The following is a 25,099-nucleotide window of genomic DNA, read 5'->3' on the forward strand; positions in this document are numbered from 1 at the left end:
CTAATCATCTAATTGACAGAGCAGAGCCACACCTCGGTTGATCCAATGGTTGTCCTCCATATCTATTGGTAACATAATGGTCAGAACAAAGTTGGTGGAATGACCAGTAGTGGACAGGGTCCCACGACGAGCACTTGTCTTGTAAGCTGGGGAACAAAGGGAAATAACTCCATCAACAGAAAATTTGCATATATGAACAAAAAAATTGTATTTTCAAACAATCAGGATTATCCCACCTTTTTTCCGTTTCACATTAGACAAGAGATTAAGTCTGTTTATGTACGTCAGAATTTTGGAAATACCTCTGAGGTATTTACAAATACTTCATTGAGCAAGAGAAATGAAAATAAAATTTGCTTTTTAAAACATTTTTTTGCTTTAACTCACTTGGACAGGCATACATGTCCCTGAGGTCAAACTCGGCCTTGTTCCCAGGTTTCAGCTGTATCTGTGTAGGTCAAGGGTCACCAATACCACAACACATAATCCTATACACACAATTCATTTTAATGTTTTGATGCAAAAATATTTTTCAACAAATATTTTCCCTTCAATAAAGACTTCAATTGGAATGGTAAACACATTAAATCTGGCTCACCAATTGAATGACACTCAGCTCAAGGCCTCTGCATTTTTTAAAATGCTTCTATTATTGAAGACCTAACAACAATTAACTATTTTTCAAAACCTGAACATAGCTGACATAAATCAAACTTTCCTTACCAGAAACACCTGTCAAGGTCAAATTTCTGATATACCTGGTAATCAAAGTATTCCTAAAGGTCTTATCCCAGAGGACTAGATCTAACAACCAACCTGTCTCACTGTTTAACTTGCTACATGGACTTCTGATATAAACACGTTTTTCATTATCAACCAAACAACAGTAAAACATGTAGTAAGAATATCAAAGCTATTATCAACAAATATGATAAACGTAATTTTAGAACCAAAATAAAACCCAGACGAGTCAATATCTGAAATGATGGTGAGATTTACGTCACAATCAGCTGATGAAAGGATACAATTGGCATGAGGTCATATAGAATCTTGGGAAGGGATTCAATGATGACCTTTCTGGTTCGACACCAACGGGCCCCTTCCATAAACAGCCCCTTGATATAGGCACCATCAGACTGAAAGAGAAAGAAAGCGTGTAACATTTCAGATTCTACATCCTGAAATCTAAAACCAGTAAAAATAAAATTCCTAATTTCCTGTCTGTATGTCGTTATAGGAAAATTAGGTATGTTTATGATATTGAGTCACAACATGATACATAAATTCACATGACATAACATTTGACTTGATTCATATTATATTTCATATAAATACAAATTTGGCAGTATTTGCAGTTCTTACAGGTTTGCTCGCCATGTTTGTTTCTGACTTTGTAACTTCAAACTCAAAGCCAAGGTGATCTATTGGAATCTTGTACTTGCGGGCGTAGTTCTGCATCACTCCTGTCAGGAATGACTGGGTGAAGTAAAATCCAGATATCCAAAAGACAACAGGTGGCCCTCCATAGATCCAGTCCTATAAAGGGAAAAGTTAACATCATCAGGGGGCAAAGGTCACATCATTGGGGGAAAAGGTCACATCATCAGTGGGTTAAAGTTCAGAACAAGGTCAAGTTGGGAAAAGGTCATATTAGGCTGTGTAAAGGTCAAAAACTAAGGTCAAAGTCTATATGTAAGTGGCATTACAGAGGTTAGATAAAAGTTATACATGTACTATACAACCAGAATGACCTGTAAAGGAGAAACAGTCACAATATTGGGGTGGATAGACATGCATTTAACTTGTATGGGAATAAAGGTCAGTGTAGTTGAGTAAGGAGGACCTGTTAAGGACCAAAGATTCTGCAGAGGAGGATCAGTTGAGAATGAAAATTAAATCTTTACCGCAATGGAAAATGTGAAAGGTCACATAGAGAGTAAAGAATGACCAGTAAAAGTCAAGTCTAATGAGCAAAGGGCAAAGGTCAGAACGACACTAGTGGTCACACTACAAAACTGGGTACATGTAACATCATTGTATACAAGGTATGTAGTAGGTGAAAAGTCAATGATGTCAACAGGGCAAACGTCATGGGTTACAGTTATAGCTCTATAGTGTTTCATTGCAAACCTATAGTGAAAGGGGCAGAGAGGAAATAATGGTGAAGAAAAGCTACAGATGCAATAGAATAAATGTAGGAGGCTTCAGTAGAAATACAGTAGAGGTATAGGGGAAGACTTTAGTAGAGATACATATATAGCAGTAGAGATACATATGTAGCAGTAGAGATACAGTAGAGGTAAAGGATGAGATTTTAGTAGAAAATAAATAGCCATTCTAAAACATAAAAAAATGTTGCAAACAGCTTTACCTTAAAGAATGTCAGCCTTGCTAAAAGGTCAGTAACATAGCTCCCTAAGGGCTTCAAGGATGGGTAGGATTTTGCTGCCCACATGGCTGGCACCTGAAACAGTTAAAATAAACAATAATGCAAAATTCAACCACAGAAAGTGAGGAGATTCTTAGTGAAATAAATCATCCTGTTGTCGAGACCTGTACAATAAGTATTGATTTGAACAGCTCAATTATCTTTTTCCCCAGGGATAATACACTGAAAAAGAAAAACTGTTGACATGTTACCTATACCAACTGACAGAATAATAATGGCAGATTTTGTTCATTACCTTGCCGACCATCATGCTATCAAAGACATCCTCTAGTTCTGAGGACATGACGACGAGACCTTTGATGGCCTTCCTGATATCCTGGAGGCTGGTCCTCACAACATGGATCAGGCGGTTGAACCGGATTAGTTCTTGGACTAACACTGTGTTCATGGACTCTTCATAGCGTACTGGATACTTAGTCTACAACAACAAATCAATCAAGTGATTAGTCTAGTACCATTCATATAAATCTCTACCAAGAAAGGAGGTCAACTAAGCTCAGATAGATTCAACCTCAGAATATCCCAGCTGTGTTCAGCTTTGATCCAAACTAGGGAAAGTTTGTTTATCAGGAAGCTGAGATATCACAACCATTTGGTGCTGTCCTGGTTATATCCTTGAGGGTAAATGACATTAACTTCATTTGCTCAGGACGGCATGTGATGGGCCTCCTGAATGTTGTTCAGTGAGGTACCCACCCACTGCTACAAGGGGACATAACCCTGTTCACCAGCTGCTACAAGGGGACATAACCCTGTCCACAGGTGATAAACCCAGGAAACAAACAAGGAAAACAGATATCTTTGTATATTTTTTTTTATACTTTTGGAGGTAGAAACACCTACCTTGACCTCCTCCAGGTTGAAGTCTGGAGGTATCTTTGTGAGGATGTCACTAGCCAGCTCCTCAATGATTTCTTGAGAAGACTTCCCACCTCCACTTGTCTGAAGGAAAACAGACACAGCAAATGATGACTAAGGATAGAGATTGTCACACAGCCTTAAACAATGTTTAAAATTAATTCAACAAACAGTACACAGACTCTCTTCTGAATCAGAATAAATATTAAAATGATGATCACAAATTCTTCAGAAAATATTAAAAGTTATCGATACAGATTGTTGTGGGACTGGAATGAACAGTTAGAATGGTGCTTATAGTACAAACTCAGGTATACAATATATATTTAGAATATATCAGATATATAAAGGGGAAAGATGTTTGATTACAAAGGACTAATGGTAAACCTTTATATATATAAAGACACAATATGTTTGCTCTGTTAGCTAGAAAACCTTCTGACCTGTTTCACATACCTGGTATAATGATATACATTTTACTTACAGGAAAGGTACACACATCAAATAACCATTGTTATATAAGCAGTATATACTGATATAAGTTAATATAGGTATAATATAATTCATTTACTGTTATTTCATATATATACAAGTTGTTATGTATATAATCCTTTAATTATAAATTCTTCTATTTGTAAATATTAACATATTATTAAGACATTTGAGAAATAGCATCAGATGTTCATGTTGATAGCGCGAGTAATTTTCAATGAATTTATTCCGTTGATCAATACCAGTGTGTGTTAATCCACCGGTATTAACCTTCACCTTGGGTTAGAGAGTATAAATTTTGGGTTAGAGGGTACAATATTTGTTAATTTTAACCTCATTCCTCAAACAAGTCGGGTTTGTACAAACACATGCTAAGCACTTCCCAATCCCAACAAAGGCATGCTCCGATACAAAATTTCATGGTTTTAAAATGTCAAGTTGTATAGGTTGGTGATTTCTAGGATATCATCTTTCAACATCATCAAACGGAAGTAAAAACACAAACTGATCAGTCTATTTTGAGTTTAACAGTACTAGTCATCCTCAAAATCAGGAAGACCAAAGATAAGCCTGGTCAAACTCCTGGTAATATCACATGCACGTCACTGGTTACAGTCAACCAATCAAATGTCAGTTAAGGAAAGTTACTGGTGTAAATATCACAGGAAAAATAGGTCAACTTATTGTGAGTTGGGAGTTTTTATGAACTACAATTTGTGATTTAACATGTTTTATCTTTTTGAGATAATAATAATGACACACAATTTTAAATATTCTCCAGCATCTTCAATTCATGAATTCAAGTAAGAGATAAAAGCCCAGGAGATAACGTGTATCAGCATTGCCTGCTTGTCCTGGTTATACACTGTTAGTTACAAAATTTTGTACCAAAAACATTTAAATCTAATTACAAGATGTTTCTGAACGATACAAGCTGGTCTCAATCAATAGTTTGTATACTGTTGTATATCAAAGTCCTGGCTGCAGCCAAGAGGAGGCTTCAGCAGCTGACAGCCATTAGATCATGTGGCAATAAATACTATGTATGTATGAATTAATGCCGTATAAATGTGATATAATAGACCTATCCATTTAAATTTACTATCTTTCCCTGTATAAAAATTTCACGAAACTTTAATTTTTATTTCATGGCTCTTCAGTTTCACAAATTTCTACGTAGTGTTGAAGACGTTACCAGCAGGTTGCTCGGTTATCAATATTTGATGCACAATTTCATTACAAATTGCTTTACCTTAACTATGTGCCAATTAAAACATCATTTATCATGATAAATTGAAAAACATATGAAAATATCAAATCAACAGATTTCTAGTGATTTGTCATATGTAAAGGAAACATAAACAAAGAAAACAAAATGTCAAGGGTTAAGCTATGTGTAAACAAAAATAAAAATTTTTAATCCACACAAAATCTGTTAATTTAGATCTTCAGCTTGTGTACAAATTATTTTTATGATAAGCAATATCCAATGTTGTGTCTACAAGACAATAAAAGTGCAAATTGTTATTTATTGTACCAAGAAGACTGAAATAAATATCTTTATTAATTCACAAAATAATAAAAATGTGCAAAATCATGGTAAAAAAATGTGATCTTTAAAATATCGTCTTCTGAATTATGAAAGTATAAAAATGAAATTTTATATTAAATGTCGGTGCAAAAAAAAAAAAAAGAGAAATGTTATCTAGCACTCACTTTAATGTATTGCTTTTTGGGTTGAATATCAATCTGAATCAAATATGCATGACAATCAAATCAAATCTCAGATAAGTTTAAAATCCAAATGATATTTAAACTCAATCATTAAGTTAATTAAATTCCTTACCTTTATTTCAATCAGTACAAAACTTTCTTTACCCCAGGTTTGTGGTTAGTATGTAAAAATTATCTACTTATAATTCTACCAATAAGTCCTCCCTAAGGATACCAACAGCTGATAGTGTTCATCCATTGCTCAAATGTAAATAATCCCCCAGGATATATATAGAGATTCTAAAGTTTCAAATATATTCTAATTTGACAAAAACTTAATACACATTTATAACAATTTGTCTTTTATTCTTATATAGCAATAAATCTTTTTTCTTAATTTCTGATAGAAATTTTTAATAATGTTCTCTAAATTGTAATAAAAGTACATTTATTTTGTCTCAAAGGAGAAATGTGTGATTGTTTGGTCATGAAATTTACTATTGTGGTGAACCCCCTTAAGACCCTTCCATCCATGAAGAGTATTTGATTCTACCATATCCTGATCATGAGGAGAAGACTTTTATAATTCAGTCAATATAACCACTTTTGGCCCTGTTCCTTGGGCCTCTGTGGGCTTAGGACTGTAAAATTCACAACTGTGGTTCACATTTGCCATGGAAGACTTCAGCGTATTTAATCAAAATCTGTTCAGGGGTTTCAAAATTGTTCAATATTGTGTTATGGAAAATATCAATTGTTTAAAGATGAACGATGACGAAAAAAGGCGATTGCAAAAGGTTACAACATGACTTTGTCTCAGCAAAGTGCTCTAAAATTGATATCTCCATGTTTTAATTAACCTAATCTGGAAGACTATATTTCAAACAATTTTCACCTTCTTTCATTCTAAAATTGAATTTCTTGTCATATGACAAATTATTTATTGAAGAAACAGACTGTAATTAACGAGAGAATTGATATCCAATCTTGCACAAAATTCCTGCCACTGTCTACATCAATTTTCAAACCAAGTTAATTGTTTCAATGGAATATCTCATTCAGAAGCCTGATTGAAAGCACCATCAACCTGTAAACACCATACTGAAACTAAAAGATTACAAAAAAGGATTTCTGCTTAATAAAACCGTGAACAGTGATCCAAGCACCCCACACTGAAACTGACGTGAAATAATGATCATACATTTCAAACATGTGGGGATATATCAGTGATATTTCTGGGTACATAAATATATATATAGTTAAAACGCCATTGCAGTGACAGAAAGGTTATATCATACTGATCAATTTTGCTCGGTTACAAATTAAGGCTTAATGTTTGAGGTTCTCTTTAAAAGATTACAATTTCCTACAATTTTGTTGTTATTTTTTTTACCTAATTCAAAAAAAGCACTAGTAAAGGAAATTATTTTCATAATAAACTTTTATGTCAAATTCATAAAAACATTTTATAACCAATCTATCTTCTTTGAATTCTCAAATATTACATTTTGAAGCTATTATCTTAAAATGCTTTTTTTTTTTTCTTAATTCTAAGAACATCCACTCATCTGTAGAAAGAGCCATAACCATTTCTGAATATATTTAATTCTAATTAATTAAGCAAAACCAGAATAAGAATTGCACAAATGATTTACTTTCCCTTTCAGCACACAAAGAGTTAAAGAACACCTTTCTCATGAGACAGATCACAAAATCCAAACTAGGTTACTTCACCCCAAAAAAAATACAATCAGATTCACACTGTTCTACCTCATCCTGTGATGTCGACAAAGACAGAGGTCAAAGGTCAAGCCATGCAAGGTCATCCCAATCAGAGAAAAAATTCAAATGAATATCATTGAGATATTGGTGTAGTCCAGGATACAGTGAATTATATAAAAATACAATCATTAACGAATCACATGCAATAGTAATGAGAAAATGCTTTACATGATGGTACAAGAATTGTGAAATGTTTAGCGGAATCCAGTTCTGAAAAAAGAACAACAACACAAACATTTCAGTATACACAAATGACAGCAATCTGACGTGTGATTAGTGCGATATGAAGCAACTAGCGATCATTACTTCTAGTTTTACACAATTCGGGATGAGTTTGTCGTCCTCTTTACTAATGGTTTGTAACAGTATCATTTAGTATCTTAAACCTCTTGTGATCTAATATCTGGTTGTATCCCTTCAAAGTCAACTGTGAAAAGGTGTATCATAGGGTCATCGAAGAAAAAACTTTATAATCAGACTGTATGTATTTAGATGATGTTCTATGTTATGTATGTATTGTATAGTTATCATATCTGTATGTATTGTATAGTTATCACATCTGTATGTATTTAGATGTTCTATGTTATGTTTGGACACTATTTTGACAAAATTTGATCTAAAAATTGATTTGAAATTTTTCAAATACTGTACAAATGTCAGTTGATACCAGGTGATTTTAACTTTTTTTCACAATTTGAGCAGGTAAATTGTATGGCTAATATCAGGCTGACCTGATTACTGGGATAGAATGTAGCTGATTCTGTAGTCTTGTTACCATGGCTTTAAATTCCAGCATAATACTAAGTTCATGAAGCAAGTGATTATACATTTTTTTACTGTAATTTAGAGTTATTTTGATAAGATAATTTTACTTCATTTACATAAGTAAAACACTGTCTTATACTCATCAATAATAATTATAGTTATCCAAATAGTTCATGTAAAGATCAGTTAAGAACTGCTACTTATGAAAATCTTCCATTGTCGACAAGTCTATAACATAACTGTATTTAAGGACAATAGAAGGATTGCTCTGCTGTCTAACTATTTACTGTTAATATTTATTCCAGACAACTTAAAACAAATCTAGTAATTCTCACCAGTCACACAATAACTAACAATATAGAACATTACTGACCACAATATTTAACCACTTTCCACACATTTAATGTGAACAACAACATTTAATCATTATTGTGATTAAATCATTATTGTGATTAAATCATTATTTGTGATTAAATCATTTCAACAGATCACATCTAGATAAAACATTGAATTCATCAAGTGCATATCAGACATCGATGAAAATAAGTTACTAAAAAAAATTGATCAAATATATTATATACTGAAATAAAACAGAATATTTAAATAGTTATAATTCATGTCTATATTAAATGTCATTCTCAAGGCAATTCATTATAATATAGCCTTAGTAGGTTGATGTAGATGAAATCTGTGACTACACTGTATACACATGCATTCTCTAGCCAAAACATTCAATGGCCTTTGATAACAAGCGTTTATCTAAAACAGCAACATAAGTATCAAAGCAAGGCCTTTCATATTACAGTTTCTGAATATCTATCACTTTAACATAAAGCACACAAGAATTGACACTAAAAATACTGCATCTGTCACTGTAAAAGTGCTTTCCAGCATCGCATACACATTCTGTCAAGCTTAGCTACAAGACAGTCTACAATGCAGAGTAACACAAAACACGACTAATAATAGCATCAAGGTTTGCAAACTTCGCTTAAAACATTTTAGCTATGGGAATACCTAACTAATCTTATTTCGTCTTGTGGCTTATAAAAAAGTTCACCAAGGGGAGATAACTGACCTGTCTAGGAAGTGTCAGTAGAATGCCGTCAAACAGCTGTTGGGTCTCTTGTTGATCTTTGGATATATCTGCGTTCTCATGGAAACCATATACCTGTAACATATAATCAAAAGTTATAAATACCACGCTGATACTTATTATAACTATGACCATTAATTTGTAAATTATTGATGATAAAACAAAATTACTACACCAGTAATAATAGTAGCAATGAAATTGATAAATGTTTCAAGAAAAGTGTTTTCATGGACAAAAATTTTAAGAAAGATAAATAATTATGTATTTTAGGGGTTTTAGGCCCTATATTTAGTACACTGCACATCCTTTTGGTATGATCAAAGAATGCATTAAGTTTCAATATCCTAGCTTTAAAGAAAGTGAAGGTATGCTCGAGACCATGCAGTTTTAACAAAGGGAAACATGTCTAATTATGAGGTTTCAGGTCCTGACTTTGGTACAATGTACATCTACTAAGGGTGATGAACGTATAAACCAAGTTTGCAGGATATTTGTTTAACTGAGGGCAAATTTATGCTCTGGAAAGGAAAGGATGGACAGAAAGACAGACAGACTGAGCGACAAAGCAACTCCCCCTAAAAATTCAGGGTGTGGTGTGAGAGGGGATGTACGTATAACTCACCTCAGGGTGTGGTGTGAGAGGGGATGTAGGTATAACTCACCTCAGAGTGTGGTGTGAGAGGGGATGTAGGTATAACTCACCTCAGGGTGTGGTGTGAGAGGGGATGTAGTTATAACTCACCTCAGGGTGTGGTGTGAGAGGGGATGTAGTTATAACTCACCTCAGGGTGTGGTGTGAGAGGAGATGTAGATATAACTCACCTCAGGGTGTGGTGTGAGAGGGGATGTAGTTATAACTCACCTCAGGGTGTGGTGTGAGAGGAGATGTAGATATAACTCACCTTAGGGTGTGTTGTGAGAAGAGATGTAGGTATAACTCACCTCAGAGTGTGGTGTGAGAGGGGATGTAGGTATAACTCACCTCAGAGTGTGGTGTGAGAGGGGATGTAGTTATAACTCACCTCAGGGTGTGATGTGAGAGGAGATGTAGGTATAACTTACCTCAGGGTATGGTGTGAGAGGAGTTGTAGATATAACTCACCTCAGGGTGTGGTGTGAGAGGAGATGTAGATATAACTCACCTCAGGGTGTGGTGTGAGAGGGGATGTAGGTATAACTCACCTCAGGGTGTGGTGTGAGAGATGCAAGTATAACTCACCTCAGGGTGTGGTGTGAGAGGGGATGTAGTTATAACTCACCTCAGGGTGTGGTGTGAGAGGAGATGTAGATATAACTCACCTTAGGGTGTGTTGTGAGAAGAGATGTAGGTATAACTCACCTCAGAGTGTGGTGTGAGAGGGGATGTAGGTATAACTCACCTCAGAGTGTGGTGTGAGAGGGGATGTAGTTATAACTCACCTCAGGGTGTGATGTGAGAGGAGATGTAGGTATAACTTACCTCAGGGTATGGTGTGAGAGGAGATGTAGATATAACTCACCTCAGGGTGTGGTGTGAGAGGAGATGTAGATATAACTCACCTCAGGGTGTGGTGTGAGAGGGGATGTAGGTATAACTCACCTCAGGGTGTGGTGTGAGAGATGCAAGTATAACTCACCTCAGGGTGTAGTGTGAGAGAAGAGATGTAGGTATAACTCACCTCAGGGTGTGGTGTGAGAGGAGATGTAGGTATAACTCACCTCAGGGTGTGGTGTGAGAGGAGATGTAGGTATAACTCACCTCAGGGTGTGGTGTGAGAGGGGATGTAGGTATAACTCACCTCAGGGTGTGGTGTGAGAAGAGATGTAGGTATAGCTCACCTCAGGGTGTGGTGTGAGAGGAGATGTAGATATAACTCACCTTAGGGTGTGTTGTGAGAAGAGATGTAGGTATAACTCACCTCAGAGTGTGGTGTGAGAGGGGATGTAGGTATAACTCACCTCAGAGTGTGGTGTGAGAGGGGATGTAGTTATAACTCACCTCAGGGTGTGATGTGAGAGGAGATGTAGGTATAACTTACCTCAGGGTATGGTGTGAGAGGAGATGTAGGTATAACTCACCTCAGGGTGTGGTGTGAGAGGAGATGTAGATATAACTCACCTCAGGGTGTGGTGTGAGAGGGGATGTAGGTATAACTCACCTCAGGGTGTGGTGTGAGAGATGCAAGTATAACTCACCTCAGGGTGTAGTGTGAGAGAAGAGATGTAGGTATAACTCACCTCAGGGTGTGGTGTGAGAGGAGATGTAGGTATAACTCACCTCAGGGTGTGGTGTGAGAGGAGATGTAGGTATAACTCACCTCAGGGTGTGGTGTGAGAGGGGATGTAGGTATAACTCACCTCAGGGTGTGGTGTGAGAAGAGATGTAGGTATAACTCACCTCAGGGTGTGGTGTGAGAGGAAGACTTTTGATATAAGCCACATAGCTATCATACGTCCCCTTGGGTGGAGCAAAATAGATTCCTGATGAGGAGAGTTTATAGTTATCATCCATGATAATATCTTTGCAGTAAAATATCTTCAGGATACTCAAGATGAGGCGTCGATCATTGTCGTCTGTTACCCGGCCACCATAGTTACATTCACCAGTCAGGTAGGACAACGCCTCTAAGGGGGGATCTTTATAGTCGCTGATAAACATCTGGCAGACAAACCAACAAGTATGATTAAAGTCAAGGAAAATTAGAAAATAAATAAATTATTTATGACAGAATTAATTCAATAAATCATAAGAATAAGAAAAACAGGTATCATTTTAGTAAAAATGTTACAGTGACAAATTTTAAACATTATTTTGAAGTTCTCGTGCTTCCTTTTCTACATACAAGAAATTAAAATTTGAACTGTAAATGGACATAACAATGATACAACTCCTTACCTCCAGCTGTCGGACTGATATCCGAAGGTCAGACTCGTTAAATTCATATGGAATGTTCCATCCAAGTGGTCCAAATTTCCTTCTTTCTTGAACCAGAGCGTGGAAGAAACACAGGCCAAACAAGAGTTTTTCAAACACCTACAGACAAAGAACAGCAAGTGTATTACACTCAACAAAACAGTCAAATTCATCAAAGGGAGTTTGGAATTAGCTCCCTGGAATTTCGGAAACACTTCTGGAACAATAGATAAATGTTGAGGTAACAATGTTGAGAAAAATCTTCTATCTGTGACAAAAAAACCAAAGTTTGATATAAATAATAATGTGACAGAAGTTTTAGGTATTATCAAGTATAACATTTGTAATACATTGTACACTATTACTGTTTATAATACATACAGTGACACACTGTCAGTCTTATAACAGATACAGTGACACACTGTCAGTCTTATGTTAGATTAACTGACACACTGTTGTAGTCTATAACAGATACAGTGACACACTGTCATAGTTTATTCTGTGATGCAAACAGGTACACTAACACACTGTTAAATAACAGGTACAATGACATACTGTTAAATGACAGGTACACTAACACACTGTTTAATGACAGGTACACTAACACACTGTTAAATGACAGGTACAATGACATACTGTTAAATGGCAGGTACACTAACACACTGTTTAATGACAGGTACACTAACACACTCTTAAATGACAGGTACTCTGACACACTGTTAAATGACAGGTACAATGACATACTGTTAAATGGCAGGTACACTAACACACTGTTTAATGACAGGTACAATGACATACTGTTAAATGGCAGGTACACTAACACACTGTTTAATGACAGGTACAATGACATACTGTTAAATGGCAGGTACACTAACACACTGTTTAATGACAGGTACACTAACACACTCTTAAATGACAGGTACTCTGACACACTGTTAAATGACAGGTACAATGACATACTGTTAAATGGCAGGTACACTAACACACTGTTAAATGACAGGTACACTAACACACTGTTTAATGACAGGTACAATGACATACTGTTAAATGGCAGGTACACTAACACACTGTTAAATGACAGGTACACTAACACACTCTTAAATGACAGGTACTCTGACACACTGTTAAATGACAGGTACACTAACACACTCTTAAATGACAGGTACTCTGACACACTGTTAAATGACAGGTACAATGACACACTGTTAAATGACAGGTACTCTAACACACTGTTAAATGACAGGTACATTAACACACTGTTAAATGACAGGTATACTAACACACTGTTAAATGACAGATACATTAACACACTGTTAAATGACAGGTACACTAACACACTGTTTAATGACAGGTACACTAACACACTGTTAAATGACAGGTACACTAACACACTGTTAAATGATAGGTACACTAACACACTGTTAAATGACAGGTACACTAACACACTGTTAAATGACAGGTACACTAACACACTGTTAAATGATAGGTACACTAACACACTGTTAAATGACAGGTACAATGACACACCATTTCATACTTACATCAGGTTTATTGCACGATTTGAAGAAGGTAGGGTCAGAGATTGGATCGTTTAGGTATGACCTGAGCAGGTTGGCCCTCAGCCCTTTTGGTGGTTCGTTGGTCATCTTTATCCCATTTTGAAGGACGGACACAGGAAAGTCAGGTGAAGGGTAGCTGGTCAGCCAAAGACGGAATGTAGATTTGGTCTTTGTGGGGTCATTTATCACCTATAAATAGACCAATAATACACAAGTTTGTAATACAAAATATTTATGATACGGATAATAAGGATATATATTACTATGAGAGGGGGGAGGGGGAGAGGGGAGGGGCTATTAGCACAGAATGAATAAGAATGACATCTCTAATAACTATTTATAAGCATATAACAATGAAAAAGGAACATTCAAACTTATTTGCCTTCATCATTTTTACTTCTAGTAGTATTTTATCTTCAGGGACAATATCATTTACAAGAGCTCCAAAAGAGATTTTGGTAGTCACCAATGTCTGGTCTTCAGCTGTTCTTTAAAAGTTGGAACTTTTCCCTTCTTTTCACTTATTTGCCCTTAATAATATGAAATTAGACTCTAGAAAATAACAATAATAATTTTCAACTATTAAATCAAAGATGGTTGTCTGTCAGCCATTTTGGTTTTTTTTTCAGTCCTAAAATCATACAGGCACCATTACGGACATATAGAATTTGAAGAAGATCTATACAGTGCTTTTAAAGAAATAGCAATAACAAGAATTGCTGAAGGTTGGACAGTGGACCAATGACAACGGACAGATGGCCAGACGAAGGACTGACAATGGATGGATGGCCAGACGGACTACTGACAATGGACAGATGGTCAGACGGAGGACTGACAATGGATGGATGGCCAGACGGATCACAGATTCAGATTTACTACCGATGAAGGGAAGGTGTGAACGTTTCAAGTACTGTAGTACTGAACAAAGTATTGATAGTATTGTACTGAAGTACTTCACCAATCGAATTCCTTAAATTTATGCAACAAGCTCTCTGATTGGCAGAGCCAAGTCTAGATCGATTGTGGGTGGAGCCAGGTGAAAAAATACTGTGCAGACATCGGCATTTTACAAACACTCGACTGTCGCGAGAGGTTAATTGGAAGAGTCCAAGTCACAGGTGGCTTCAGATCAGACCTAATTGGGTTGTCCCATTTGTTTCGTTCTACACCCAATGATACCTTGCTTTTCCATCGATGGTACAACGAGAAAACGAAAGTTACTCAGTACTAAACTAATTTACGTACAAAATATATATCAACAGGTTAGATCACTGGGACCGGAGAATTCATAACATCTTAACAGTGAATATAGTCATATAGTCATTCTGTCCTAGTTTTATTTATTTATTTTTTTTTTTGAAAGGGGGGGGGGGGGGGGGGTGGGTGGGTTGGCTCAAAATATTTCAGTTTAAGCCCAAGCTCTATTATATGTAACAAAGAATTACGATTTACCTGGGACCTCCTGATATATGCCGATAATTCATACTGCATTAAAAAATAAAGGAATTCTGTGGTCCCATATATTTTTTATTTTATTTTTTATCTTTCCATCGAAAATTATACATATCCGCAACATGTGAAAAAACTTTGAAGTTGGTTGGGCGGAATATCTAGAGCATTTACTACTGCAAGTTCCAGAAATTCTGACACAAGTCGGGTATTTGCCCGAAGCCTCTGTCTCATGACATTGAATACATGTTCAGTTACGTTGTATTCAGGGGAATAAGGCGGCTGAAAAACCAGGGACACGCCATATTCTTTCAGCATATTTCTTCAAATGCGCTCTCCCTGTCTATGGTGATGGAATCCACAATTATCCATCACAACCACATCGCCTTGTACAAAAACAGGATTCCCCATATCGTTCGTATCGGACATAATTTCGTCGAAGAAAATTTTGCGTACTGTTGCCGTCGTCGGACATTTTTCCAGCGATTACTTTGTAATTGTTATGTAACTGATAGTGTACAATAACTCCGCCTACCGGAACAAATTGGGTGTCAGGTCAACTATTCAGGTTGTCTAAACTCCGCCCCCGACCAATCACAGAGGTCGTTGTATACTTGACTCGATTATTTGAATACTTCAATACAATAGTATCAATACTTTGTTCAATACTATAGTAAGTGTGTCGTTCACACCTTCCCTTCATTGGTAGTAAGCTGCTGTTTGTCTGATGATGTTGAGCTAATAAACAGTTAATCTTTAATGTTGTATTGTTGTGTGTGATTCAGTAAGGGAGGTAGTTCTGGTGAGGTAAAAAGTCACTATACTTACAGTCTCACAGATCCTCTCTAACTCTCCTAGCCAGGATGCTGCCAAGTGACAGTTCTGTAACACCACCCATGTACCTGCTTCTATTGCCTGTGAAACAAATCAACAAATACAATGTAGAGGTTAACAAACAAAATGTAAAAGTAAAAAAACACGATGTAGAGATCAACAAACATGATGTAGAGGTCAACAGACATGATGTAGAGGTCAACAAACATGATGTAGAGATCAATAAACATGATGTAGAGGTAAAAAACATGATGTAGAGGTCAACAACCATGACGTAGAGGTTAACAAACATGATGTAAAGTCAACAAAACATAATGTACAGGTCAAACAAGAGGCCCATGGGCCTTTACGGTCACCTGAGTTCTTCAGGTCTTTGGACAGTGTTAGAACCTGTCCATAAATCCCTACATTTTTGCAGGCAGAACAAAATTGATAGCATACATACAAGGTTTTTATTGTTGCTATTTGACAACTGTGACCTCATTTCAGCAAACCTGAGAGACCTTCTTTAAAGCATGCTACTGGCTCAATATCAGCACCCTGGGACTTTTGGTTATTGAGAAGAAATGATTTTTGATTTTGACATATTTGGTACATATGATCTTGAAAGCAAGTCAAGGTCAACAATATGAACAAACTTGGTAGCCCTACATACCTGTATACCACAGGTCCAATATCAGCACCCTGGGCCTTTAGATTATTAAAAAGTTGTTTAAAGACTTCAATATATTTGGCCCCTGTGACCTTGAAAGTATGTTAAGGTCAGTAATATGAACAAACTTAGCATTTTATCACAGCATGCTACTGGCTCAAAATCATCATCCTGTGCCTTTTGTTATTGTGAAGAAGTCATTTCAACACATTTTAAATGAATGACCTTGAAAATGGGTCAGGGTCATTCACTTTAAAAACTTGGTAAGCCTTCATGCCAGCAAGCTGCAAGCCAATATTAGCACCCTTGGCTGTTTAGTTATTGAGAAGGAATTGTTTAAAGATTTTAATGCATTTGACCTCTGACCTTGAAATTGGGTCAAAGGTTATTAATTTTAACGAACTTAATTCCAGCATGCCACAGGCCCAATATCAGCCACTTGGCATTTTGGTTATTAAGAGGAAGTAAAAAAATGTCAATTCTTTAATTTGGATGATGCACGCTGGACGTTGGACGATGCCAGACAAAAGGCGATCGCAATAAGTCATCTAAGACTTTGTTTCAGATGACCTAAAAACATGATGTAGTGGTCAGCAAATATGATGTAGAAGTTAACAAAAAAGATGTAAAGGTGTAACATCAGTATATACATAGAAGAAAAACGATTTCTTCCTGCTGACAATCATAACACAACTGATAGTCATGACTTACCTCAGTAATCATCTTCTCTGCAATAGGACCTTGACCTTGACCCAGAGATATGGTGGTCAATCCCTTCCCACCAGATCCTAGAGATAAAACAATTGTGTTAAAGCCAAACAACAAAATGCAGTCTTGGAACTTACATGAAATTTTGTTAATTTTTATAGCAAATTTAATTGTATTTCAATTTTTTTATAACAAAAAAGCACTTTAACTTTGAAGAACTGAATTGATAAGATATGAAAGTAATTTTTTTATCTTTAATTATTCCAGTGCCCAGGGCGTTGAAGTTATGGAAACCTGTGACTTGAAGCCAAAAAAGTAACACCAGTTGAACCTGAATACTGCTAAACCTCAATAAAAATTCTCCTTTTGTAACAAAGTCATATAATATATGTGTCCCGCAGTTAAGATGGGTGTCAGTATATTTAAGAAATGTAAAAAATGATTATTACACTAAATATATATTAATTGTATCATGCTATCAATATTGATATACAGTGATTAACAACAATCATTTAACATGTAAATAAAGCTGAAAACATCATCAATCACATATACCAGGGTATACCAGAAATACAATATACATATCTATATACTAGTCTGTTTAATATATTCTTTGTATGATAGAGGAAATATCAGGACAAAAGACATTACACCATACTCTTATATCAGTACAATATCAGTTGACACTTATATCAGTATAGTATCAGTTGACACTACACCATACTCTTATATCAGTATAGTATCAGTTGACACTACACCATACTCTTATATCAGTACAGTTTCAGTTGACACTACACCATACTCTTATATCAGTACAGTATCAGTTGACACTACACCATACTCTTATATCAGTACAGTATCAGTTGACACTTACATCAGTATAGTATCAGTTGATACTTATATCAGTATAGTATCAGTTGCCACTTATATCAGTACAGTATCAGTTGACACTTATATCAGTATAGTATCAGTTGACACTTCACCATACTCTTATATCAGTACAGTATCAGTTGACACTTACATCAGTATAGTATCAGTTGATACTTATATCAGTATAGTATCAGTTGACACTTATATCAGTACAGTATCAGTTGACACTTATATCAGTATAGTATCAGTTGACACTTCACCATACTCTTATATCAGTACAGTATCAGTTGACACTACACCATACTCTTATATCAGTACAGTATCAGTTGACACTACACCATACTCTTATATCAGTACAGTATCAGTTGACACTACACCATACTCTTATATCAGTATAGTATCAGTTGACACTACACCATACTCTTATATCAGTACAGTTTCAGTTGACACTACACCATACTCTTATATCAGTACAGTTTCAGTTGACACTACACCATACTCTTATATCAGTACAGTATCAGTTGACACTACACCATACTCTTATATCAGTACAGTATCAGTTGACACTACACCATACTCTTATATCAGTACAGTTTCAGTTGACACTACACCATACTCTTATATCAGTACAGTTTCAGTTGACACTACACCATACTCTTATATCAGTACAGTATCAGTTGACACTACACCATAATCTTATATCAGTACAGTATCAGTTGACACTACACCATACTCTTATATCAGTACAGTATCAGTTGACACTTACATCAGTATAGTATCAGTTGATACTTATATCAGTATAGTATCAGTTGACACTTATATCAGTACAGTATCAGTTGACACTTATATCAGTATAGTATCAGTTGACACTTCACCATACTCTTATATCAGTACAGTATCAGTTGACACTACACCATACTCTTATATCAGTACAGTATCAGTTGACACTTACATCAGTATAGTATCAGTTGATACTTATATCAGTATAGTATCAGTTGACACTTATATCAGTACAGTATCAGTTGACACTTATATCAGTATAGTATCAGTTGACACTTCACCATACTCTTATATCAGTACAGTATCAGTTGACACTACACCATACTCTTATATCAGTACAGTATCAGTTGACACTACACCATACTCTTATATCAGTACAGTATCAGTTGACACTTATATCAGCACAGTATCAGTTGACACTTATATCAGTACAGTATCAGTTGACACTACACCATACACTTATATCAGTACAGTATCAGTTGACACTACACCATACACTTATATCAGTACAGTATCAGTTGACACTTATATCAGTATAGTATCAGTTGACACTTATATCAGTATAGTATCAGTTGACACTACACCATACTCTTATATCAGTACAGTATCAGTTGACACTACACCATACTCTTATATCAGTACAGTATCAGTTGACACTACACCATACTCTTATATCAGTACAGTATCAGTTGACACTACACCATACTCTTATATCAGTATAGTATCAGTTGACACTACACCATACTCTTATATCAGTACAGTATCAGTTGACACTTATATCAGTATAGTATCAGTTGACACTTATATCAGTATAGTATCAGTTGACACTACACCATACTCTTATATCAGTACAGTATCAGTTGACACTACACCATACTCTTATATCAGTACAGTATCAGTTGACACTACACCATACTCTTATATCAGTATAGTATCAGTTGACACTACACCATACACTTATATCAGTACAGTATCAGTTGACACTACACCATACTCTTATATCAGTACAGTATCAGTTGACACTACACCATACTCTTATATCAGTATAGTATCAGTTGACACTACACCATACTCTTATATCAGTACAGTATCAGTTGACACTACACCATACTCTTATATCAGTACAGTATCAGTTGACACTACACCATACTCTTATATCAGTATAGTATCAGTTGACACTACACCATACACTTATATCAGTACAGTATCAGTTGACACTTATATCAGTATAGTATCAGTTGACACTTATATCAGTATAGTATCAGTTGACACTACACCATACTCTTATATCAGTACAGTATCAGTTGACACTACACCATACTCTTATATCAGTACAGTATCAGTTGACACTACACCATACTCTTATATCAGTACAGTATCAGTTGACACTACACCATACTCTTATATCAGTACAGTATCACAGTATGAAGTGTCACTGTAACACCCATTGTTATAATGAAGTCTTGCTATAACACCCATTATTATAATGAAGTGTTGCTGTAACACCCATCGTTATAATGAAGTGTGACTGTAACACCCATTGTTATAATGAAGTGTGACTGTAACACCCATCGTTATAATGAAGTGTGACTGTAACACCCATTGTTATAAAGAAGTATCGCTGTAATGCCCTTTGTTATAGTGAAGTGTGACTCTAACACCCATTGTTATAATGAAGTATCGCTGTAATGCCCATTGTTATAATGAAGTGTTACTGTAACACCCATTGTTATAATGAAGTGTTACTGTAACACCCATTGTTATAATGAAGTGTGACTCTAACACCCATTGTTATAATGAAGTATCGCTGTAATGCCCATTGTTATAATGAAGTGTGGCTGTAACACCCATTGTTACAATGAAGTGTCCCCGTAACACCCATTGTTATAATGAAGTGTGGCTGTACCACCCATTGTTATAATGAAGTGTGACTGTAACACCCATTGTTATAATGAAATGTCCCTGTAACACCCATTGTTATAATGAAGTGTGGCTGTAACACCCATTATTACAATGGAGTGTGGCTGTAACACCCATTGTTATAATGAAGTGTGACTGTAACACCCATTGTTATAATGAAATGTGGCTGTAACACCCATTATTACAATGAAGTGTGGCTGTAACACCCATTATTACAATGAAGTGTGGCTGTAACACCCATTATTTTAATGAAGGGTCACTGTAACATTATAACAATAATCGTAATATTGTCTGGTCATTTAGAACTCAGTGGATTACATTAAGCTGTTAAACGGATTTGATAACTGACATTTATATTGTTTCAGGGAACTGGAATACTGGGATTAATTCAGTCACTTGCGTAATTTTACATTGTAAAGGTTGAATCAATAAGGAATAAAGTCTTCTGATATGGACATTACATCTTGTACATAATGTTAAATGAAGGGGTCTTCTAAACAAATTTAGTCTTGCAAAAACACTTCAATATGGTACATGTAAAACATATCTAAGATTCAGGTGAAATTCCTGTTAATTTCCACTTGAATTTATGATTTCTAAACAATATTTTTCAATTTTTTTTCCATTGATTTCATGCTAGTTAAACTGCTGAAATATCGTTATGTAGCAGTGTGATTTCTTGAATTTTTCATAAGTGAAGGGAGCTTACTTGAACACAAAAATATTTATTACTATTCGTTGTAAGAGTATGAAATAAAAAACAGCTGTAAAGTCACTTTTACCAAGTATCAGGAGAGTATCTGATATATGTTTACTTATATGTTATTTCTTAAATTTTATAGCAAAAGTTATCTCCCTTTAATTAGATAGCATACACCCTTAACAGAAAAATTCAAGAATGAATTCTCCATACAAAATCATGCATATATACAGCTGTGATATTGTAAAACCCTGTCCACCTTTGGCTGTCCTACAAGTCTAAGACGTACATGCAAACATAAATCTACAAATGAAACATACATAAAGTCTCGACCAATCAGAGGAAGAGATGTGCTGTAAGAAACAAGATGACAGGTCATGCAATATGATGATATCAAAAGCAATTCTGAACATGCATATTAATATACGGGTGAATAACTGGTTATCATAAATGCCATGCTGAATATGTGCCTCTAAAAACTCTACTGTCAACATGTGCAACATCTAGCAATACAGTACTTTAAAAACATTGACGTAAAAGTGTTGCCCTAGATTTTTCCTTTTGATATCATTTTCACTTTAATTTTAAGTCATGAAATATGAATTTTCCCTATTTTTTTACCAATTTAAGATAAGGCGTTTTACCTGATAATTACATGTGCCTAATCTTAATTACATTGGAAATCTAATTTTTTAATGAATGTCATCAAATAATGATTTTAAACCTCCATCTCTCTCAAAGTAAGATGGGTTGATAAGCATTGTTTAACTCAACAGTACATTTTTCTATTTGTGACTTCATAAAACTATTTTCATACAACTTTCCACAACTTTCCCCCATCCCTCCCTCCCCCTGTTTTTACAAGAAAATAACATTTTGTATCATGTTAATTAGAGCAGAACCTATCATTAAGTAACAGAACAGTTGGTGAGGTTAAGAGATAAATTTCAGTGACAGAACTACTTTGTGGTGTTGTTACTATGTTTAGTGCCGTTATGAACTACTTTGAGTGAGGTTACAGAACTAAGACATGTTATGTGGCACCTCTCTGTTCGGATGAGGTACTAGCGACCCCAAGGATGGAAGCTATGTTGTGTTTGGGATCATCTTTCTCCCTGGCACCTGCCAAGGTGGCTTCACGTGGCAGAGTTCGAGGAATAAGACCTGCAGGTCCGGAGGTTAGCATGTTAAACACACCACAAACGATCATTACAGGAAAAACAACAAATACAAAATATATCAAGTGATTTTTGTGTATTAATTTTTTTTTCTCTTTGTTAATTTTTTTTCAGAAATTTTTCTTTGTATTTTAAAAGAACAATTAACAGAAAAGGCATAAAGTCAATCCGTACAAAAAACACTTGATATACAAAATATGATCATTTCAATCCACAAACTAACTTTAAAATTTCACAAATTTCTCATAAATATTTCCTGTAAGTGCTTATTAAACATTCAAAGATCCATTTTTAAGTAGATTTTACAAAATTAAGGCATTTTAGTAATACAGAGCCAATATTGAACCAAACCATGATATTAAGACAATAACCTAATGATACTGTGAGTACTCACAATAAGTAGTATATTTAGATAGAAGAGCAAGAACCAGACAGTAGTAGAGGTATTTATATACAGCTGGTATCATAAAATAGAGTAATTAGATTCAGGAGAAAGAATACATTTTAAAAAACAAGATTAACCACACAACCATCAGGTATTAGATTTCCACAATTAACCAACAGAAAGTTAAAAGATTAAGACAGATAAAAACCTGAATGTACATATTCCCAATTATATTCTTAACTTTAAATTGTTTAAGACCAACTTAACTCGCAAAAATGGCTGATTTGGAACTAATGAGGTACTAATATTAGAAATTAAATTGATAACTACTATGTACTAAGAAGCGATTAGACCAAATCAGCTCGTACATCAAACAGTTCTTCTACAGCAATGATATCAACATATTATTCAGTAAAATTAACAAATATCAATGTCGTAAAATCATCTATGTCATTTACTTTCACATCCATTCTTTGTAATCTAGTGAACATATCACATGGATCTGTCTATATCGTGACTAAATAACACCATATATTTAAGGCAGTAATTCTAGCGCATTTATAGATACATGAAATGACATGCCCATCATATATTTTAAAATGATGATTAAAAATAACGGATAACTAAATGTTTTCCCACCTTTTTCTTCTGCGAACTTGTAGAGTCCTGCCATTGGATCAGCTCCAGGTGACAACACAAAAATTAGAGGTGAAAAGAATTGCGAGTCCTGGTAACACACAGACAGGTCAAAGGTCGGTGGCTCAATATAACGCTGGCCCATTTTTTCCACTATGAACATCTGCACAGCTGGCACCATCTGAAAAATCAACAAATTTCATCAGTTAATTCAAATGAATTATTAGACCATCATCCAATCCAATAATTTGTAAGAAACAGCTACATCAAAGTTAACCAATCAAAAGGGTTATAACGTACAGAAAATATTTTCAACCAATGACAATAAAGGATGAATAAATATGAATGATTTAGTCAATCACCAAGGTTGTTACACAGACCTTGTCAGGACGCAGACACCGCAGGATGATCAGCTGTTCCAGATGCGAGAGGGTGTCACACCATGGTTTAGGGATGGGCTCTGTCTGGGGTGTAGGCGAGTCATACAGGGCTTTCCACAATGCCAGCTGGGTCAAGTAGGAAAAATCAACAAAAATTACACGGTCTTTCTTATCTTTAAGATTTGTTTAAAAATCATAAAAATGTTTCTAAAATATGTAGTAATGCACGATATGTAGACTCAATTGTAAAATACAACCTTAAAAATTTATTAAATCTTACACAAAGATATGTTGTCATTCACACTTTCAAATTAACTTCCATTTATTTCCTTTACAGTCCAGAATTGTGTATATATCACAGAATCATGAAAGCAGTACCTTTTGTTTGAAATGTTCCATGAAGCCCTTGAAGGCAGGAAGATCAGAACAACGGACAACCTCGCCCCATGATTTCTCTGGAAGCCAGTTGGCTGCTGGATTAGGGAACAAGTTCTCCAGGGCAACCCCTCCTGTCAGCAGAAATCTCCACTCACGGTCATCAACTTCTCCCCTGATAGAATACATACCAGAACACATGCATATGAAATAAGAAACCCATGACTTTTTCCCCTACAAAGTTACAGTGAGACTTGTACTAGATTCCTATTTCAGTACATAGTGCTAATCTCATTTTTGTGATTTTCACACTAAAATGTTGTACTAACATAATCACTAGATTGCACTATTTGCTGGTTCTGTCCACATAACAATTATTGTGAATGCACTAATTCACATTTACTTTTAATATGCCAAAAAAGGATAAAGTGCTTAAATTTCAATGTGCCAAATCAAGTACTTTTACAGTATTGAGTGAAATGACAAATTCTGAGAAAATTAAGTCACATATTTTTAAGCTGAGCTCAGATAATTTGTGTGTTATATTGTTCGTAAATCTTGTTTAGTAATGCTTCATCATACATTTAGAAATCATTTATCATTATATATACTAAAACATCACAGA

The 25,099-nt window shown here is 35.3% G+C and overlaps 1 protein-coding gene across 1 annotated transcript in view; it reads right to left on the reverse strand.

The window, feature by feature from the left end:
* The window catches only part of LOC132558598 (dynein axonemal heavy chain 3-like), a gene marked incomplete at its 5' end in the record, with an annotated part of 92,681 nt that continues 67,582 nt past the window's right edge, over positions 1 to 25,099 (reverse strand). Inside the window, 18 exons of the mRNA XM_060223186.1 lie at positions 1 to 146; positions 388 to 448; positions 1,026 to 1,136; positions 1,363 to 1,536; positions 2,372 to 2,464; positions 2,685 to 2,867; positions 3,293 to 3,391; positions 7,283 to 7,288; positions 9,138 to 9,230; positions 11,533 to 11,793; positions 12,031 to 12,168; positions 13,590 to 13,796; positions 15,885 to 15,971; positions 17,254 to 17,330; positions 22,565 to 22,684; positions 23,723 to 23,900; positions 24,100 to 24,225; positions 24,478 to 24,649. Of these exons, the coding sequence (XP_060079169.1) occupies positions 1 to 146; positions 388 to 448; positions 1,026 to 1,136; positions 1,363 to 1,536; positions 2,372 to 2,464; positions 2,685 to 2,867; positions 3,293 to 3,391; positions 7,283 to 7,288; positions 9,138 to 9,230; positions 11,533 to 11,793; positions 12,031 to 12,168; positions 13,590 to 13,796; positions 15,885 to 15,971; positions 17,254 to 17,330; positions 22,565 to 22,684; positions 23,723 to 23,900; positions 24,100 to 24,225; positions 24,478 to 24,649 (2,332 nt within the window). The remainder of the gene's footprint in view (positions 147 to 387; positions 449 to 1,025; positions 1,137 to 1,362; positions 1,537 to 2,371; positions 2,465 to 2,684; positions 2,868 to 3,292; positions 3,392 to 7,282; positions 7,289 to 9,137; positions 9,231 to 11,532; positions 11,794 to 12,030; positions 12,169 to 13,589; positions 13,797 to 15,884; positions 15,972 to 17,253; positions 17,331 to 22,564; positions 22,685 to 23,722; positions 23,901 to 24,099; positions 24,226 to 24,477; positions 24,650 to 25,099) is intronic.

This window comes from Ylistrum balloti, unplaced genomic scaffold (assembly GCF_031769215.1).
Source record: "Ylistrum balloti isolate Yb309-2 unplaced genomic scaffold, AGI_CSIRO_Ybal_v1 Utg370800, whole genome shotgun sequence".
Lineage (NCBI taxonomy): Eukaryota > Metazoa > Mollusca > Bivalvia > Pectinida > Pectinidae > Ylistrum > Ylistrum balloti.